Source organism: Nannochloropsis gaditana (genome assembly GCF_000240725.1).
Source record: "Nannochloropsis gaditana CCMP526 unplaced genomic scaffold scaffold774, whole genome shotgun sequence".
Lineage (NCBI taxonomy): Eukaryota > Eustigmatophyceae > Eustigmatales > Monodopsidaceae > Microchloropsis > Microchloropsis gaditana.
The window spans coordinates 7,867-11,492 of record NW_005803179.1 but is presented as its reverse complement, the minus strand read 5'-3'; the positions used below and the strand labels follow the sequence as shown (position 1 = coordinate 11,492).

The 3,626-nt window shown below is 67.2% G+C and overlaps 2 protein-coding genes across 2 annotated transcripts; one reads left to right on the top strand and one right to left on the bottom strand.

Moving 5' to 3' along the window:
- Positions 1 to 508: 508 nt before the first annotated feature.
- On the top strand, positions 509 to 1,305 carry NGA_2124600 (cell division control protein; the record flags this gene model as incomplete). The annotated part of the gene is made up of 1 exon (XM_005853703.1): positions 509 to 1,305. A coding segment is annotated over one exon (797 nt), but the record flags the coding sequence as incomplete, so codon positions are not given.
- Positions 1,306 to 1,394: 89 nt separating this feature from the next.
- NGA_2041620 (uncharacterized protein) lies at positions 1,395 to 2,108 on the bottom strand (the record flags this gene model as incomplete). The annotated part of the gene is made up of 1 exon (XM_005853702.1): positions 1,395 to 2,108. A coding segment is annotated over exon 1 (611 nt), but the record flags the coding sequence as incomplete, so codon positions are not given.
- Positions 2,109 to 3,626: the final 1,518 nt, after the last annotated feature.

Genomic DNA, 3,626 nt, shown 5'->3' with positions numbered 1-3,626 from the left:
CGTCGGCCTCGTCACGCCTGGCACCAGGGTCCTCGTGCAGGGGCAGACGTGCGACTGGCTCGCACCCGACAGGGAGGTCTGGGAGTCGTTTCTAGGTCCTGGCGTGGGACTCCTTCCCTCGGATCCCCCTGTGCTCACAGAAATGTGCGCGCGGATTAAGAGGGGTCTGGGTCTCGGTCCGAGGGTTGGGGGCGGCCGGGCCCTGGCGAGGGAGCAAGCGCCCGGCCTGGTCCTGCTCGACGGCCCCAGTGGTTCGGGGAAGACTGCCCTGGTTAGAGCGGCAGCGCTAGCACTGGGTCTCGTCACGGTGCTCGTGCGTCCTGGCGGGCTCATGGCCCGTCACGACGTGGAAGCAGACCAGGCGCTGGAGCGAGCCGCCGCCGCGGCCGCCGTCATGGGTCCCGCTCTCCTGTTGCTGGACAACGTAGACTTGCTGGTGCCGGGCGTGGGCTCGCGGGTCGTAGGCGCGAGCAGGGGGGAGGTGGACGGGTCGCTGGCGCGCTGGGTGGCGAGGGTGGGCGAGCGCGAGGGCTGGGAGGGGTCGCCGGGCTGGAGCTCGCCATGTGGAGGCAAGCCGGGGAGGGTCATGGTGGTGATGACGGCCCGCTCCGGCTGGTGCCCTGGCCTCTTCGGGGTGGACTGCCGCCTCTCCCTGTCGGCCGGCTCGGAGTCTCGGGGCTGCCAGGCCTCCCTCTTGGCCCGGTGTTGGGAGCAGGGCGGGGTGAGGGCGGGGCAAGGCGACCTGGAGGCTTTCCATGCGGGGCGCGACCCTGCGCGTCTTGAGCCAGCCTACACCCCCTCGGAGGCGGACTGGGTGGCTGTGGCGCGGCTCTGCCAGGGTTTCTCCCTGGGGTCCATCGCGGCCATGGCGCGGCGAGCGAAGAGGCGCTTGGCCAGCCCGGCCCCCGGCAGCAATAGAGGAGCGGCCGAGGACCCTGGAGAGTCATGGCGGGCCGCTTTCACGCAGGCTGTGGCCGAGAGTCGAGCCCAGCAGCTGGCGCGTGGAACGGGCATGACAACCGTCCTGAGGGTAGAGCCCCCGGTGACATGGACCGAGGTGGGGGGCCAGGCGGCGGCCAAGGAGGCAGTGCGGGAGATGATAGTCTGGCCCATGGCGAGACCCAAGGCTTTCGCGCGCCTCGGCATCGACCCTCCCGCGGGGCTCCTCCTTTATGGCCCCCCTGGGACTGGGAAGACGCTGATCGCGAAGGCGGCCGCCTGTCAGTGCGGGGCCGGCTTTATGTGGCTGCGGATTACGGACGTGGTGAGGGGCGAGGTAGGTACGGGGGAGAAGCTCCTGCGAGAGGCCTTCCGGGTAGCCCAGGAGAATCGACCTGTGGTTATTTTCATTGACGAGTTCCAAGCACTTTTCAGCGCGCGCGGGGGGGGCGGAGGCGGGGGTCGTCTGGCGTCCCAGTTGCTCCTCTCGATGGACGCACTGCGCCGGGAGCACGGGCGGGAAGGGGAGGTCGGCGAGGAGGCTGCCGGCTTTGTCTCGGTGCTGGCGGCGACCAACGCACCTGAGGCCATCGACTCCGCCTTTCTGCGGCCCGGGCGCTTCGACAGGCTCGTCTACGTGGGGTTGCCAGACCAGCAGGATCGGGCAGACATCTTGGACAGGTGGCGGGAGCGCATGCGGTGGGCGGAGGACATGGGGGTTGCCGAGCTGGCAGAGCAGACGGAGGGCTTTTCCGGGGCAGACCTGGCGAATTTGATGCGGCGGGCGGCGCTGCATGCCTTGGCTGCCCATAAATCGCCTCCATGGCCGGACGGAGGCGGCCGCGATGGAAGGGCTAGCCAGGGCGGAAGTAGTGAGGCTGCTGTCCCCCTGCCCCTGATTAGGCGCGAGGACGTGCAAGCGGCCCTTAGGACGTGCCGTGCCACGACGTCGCCGGAGAGCCTGTCCAAATTTGAGGCCTACCGCCGTTTGCACGGTGGATCGGGAGAGTGAGAGGCTTGGAGGGCCGGGCGAGGGCAGGACAGGCATTCCACACAGTTTGCACATAGGACGAGCTACGTGGGAGCATAGGCAGATGCCAATTAGTAGTCATTTACAGTCATGAGAACATTGACAAGGCAGTAATAAGTCACTTATTAGTCAATTGGTGCTTTTACAAGAGATGTCCCTCCCTCCCTTCTTCCTTTCATTTGCGCTTGTCTGTCCAAACTCTCTTTCCCGCTCCTTCGACCTACTGTGCCACACTTCCCGCCTCCAGCCCTCGCAGTCGACCCACACGCTCCCTCTCCATCTCCCTCATTCGGTCCCAGTGCCTTCTCTTGCACGCCCGCTCGCTCCCCTCGCTCGCGCTGAGCAGGCGAGTCAACGTCAGCCATCGGCTCAAATCCTCGGGCCGCAGGTCTTTTCCTGCCTCCCGCCCCCGCAAAGTCACGTATTCCTCTTCCGCATGGCGGGCGAGGTCTTCCCCGATCTCCACCGGGAAGCCAGCCAGAGCCGCCAGGTACCGACGCAGGGACGCGAGGGCCTCGGGCGACATTTCCTCTGCCCGTTCCTCACGCCCTTCCTCGCCACCGCCCATGGGGAGGGAGACAGCAGCAGCAGAGATGGAGTGACTGGTCCCCGCAGCCACAGGAGCGGACGCAGGCGCGAGCGGGACCTCACAGAGGGCTCCCCCGTGGAAGATGGATCGGCTCTTGGAGACGACGAGCATGGGGCAGTCGGCCTCGAAGTCCAGTTTGTAGTAGCCGAAGTTGCAGGAGGTCTTCTGGCTCTCGATCAGGCCCTTCAGGCACTGAACATTGGCCACACCCGCCGCGTCCAACCGCCCCGTCTCCAGCCCCGTCTCGTCCAAGACCAGGGCCGTGCCCGGCGCTGCCTGGAGGGGCGTGGTGGAGAGGAGGTTCGTTCCGTAGTCCTTCTGCGATATCCAGGCCCGAGGGTCCCGGAGGCGGGCCAGGGTCACGGGGAGGGAGCGGGACCGGGCAACCACGCGGGCGAGGAGTCGGCTCAGGCCCTTGGCGAGGCCCGGGGTCTTGACGCGGCTGATGTTCACGGGGAGGTTGCCCACAGTCTCTCCCCCGCCGCGTCGAAGCCGCACCCGGGAGAGGAGGGCGAGGAGAAGGTACTCTGCCGCCAATATGTCCCCTTCTAGATGTCGCGCGAAGTAACGGACGGTCTCCGCGCGCGCGTGGGCGATCTGGTCGGGCCCCTGCGTTAGCCTCAGGGGCCGGGGCCGTGGGACGGAGGCGCCGGCAAAAATCGAGGGCGCAGGCGCGCGGGAGGACGCAGAGGGTAGCGGACTGGGAGCGATCCCTCCTGCCTCTGCTTCATCGTCTAGGAGCATTGGCCCCGCCCGCTCCCAGAGCAATACGTGCAAGCGGGGGTAGCGCCAAGTCGCCCCGTCCGCCCCGCCCGCCACGTCCATGTCTTCCTCCTCGCCCTCCATTCTGCCTCCCGCCATGTTGTCCTTCTCTTCTGCCGAGGTATAGGACAAGATTGCGACCACGTCCAAGGCCTCGTTCAGCTTGGGGGGGTAGGGTCCCTCCTCCCCGTCGTAGAAGTAAGCCAGGCACCGGAAGGATTCGGGCCCTTGCAGCCCGTGGAGACCCTCCAAAGAGTCTGCAGGCAGGGGGCATGGAGGCGGAGCATTGGACAAGGCGGATGCATC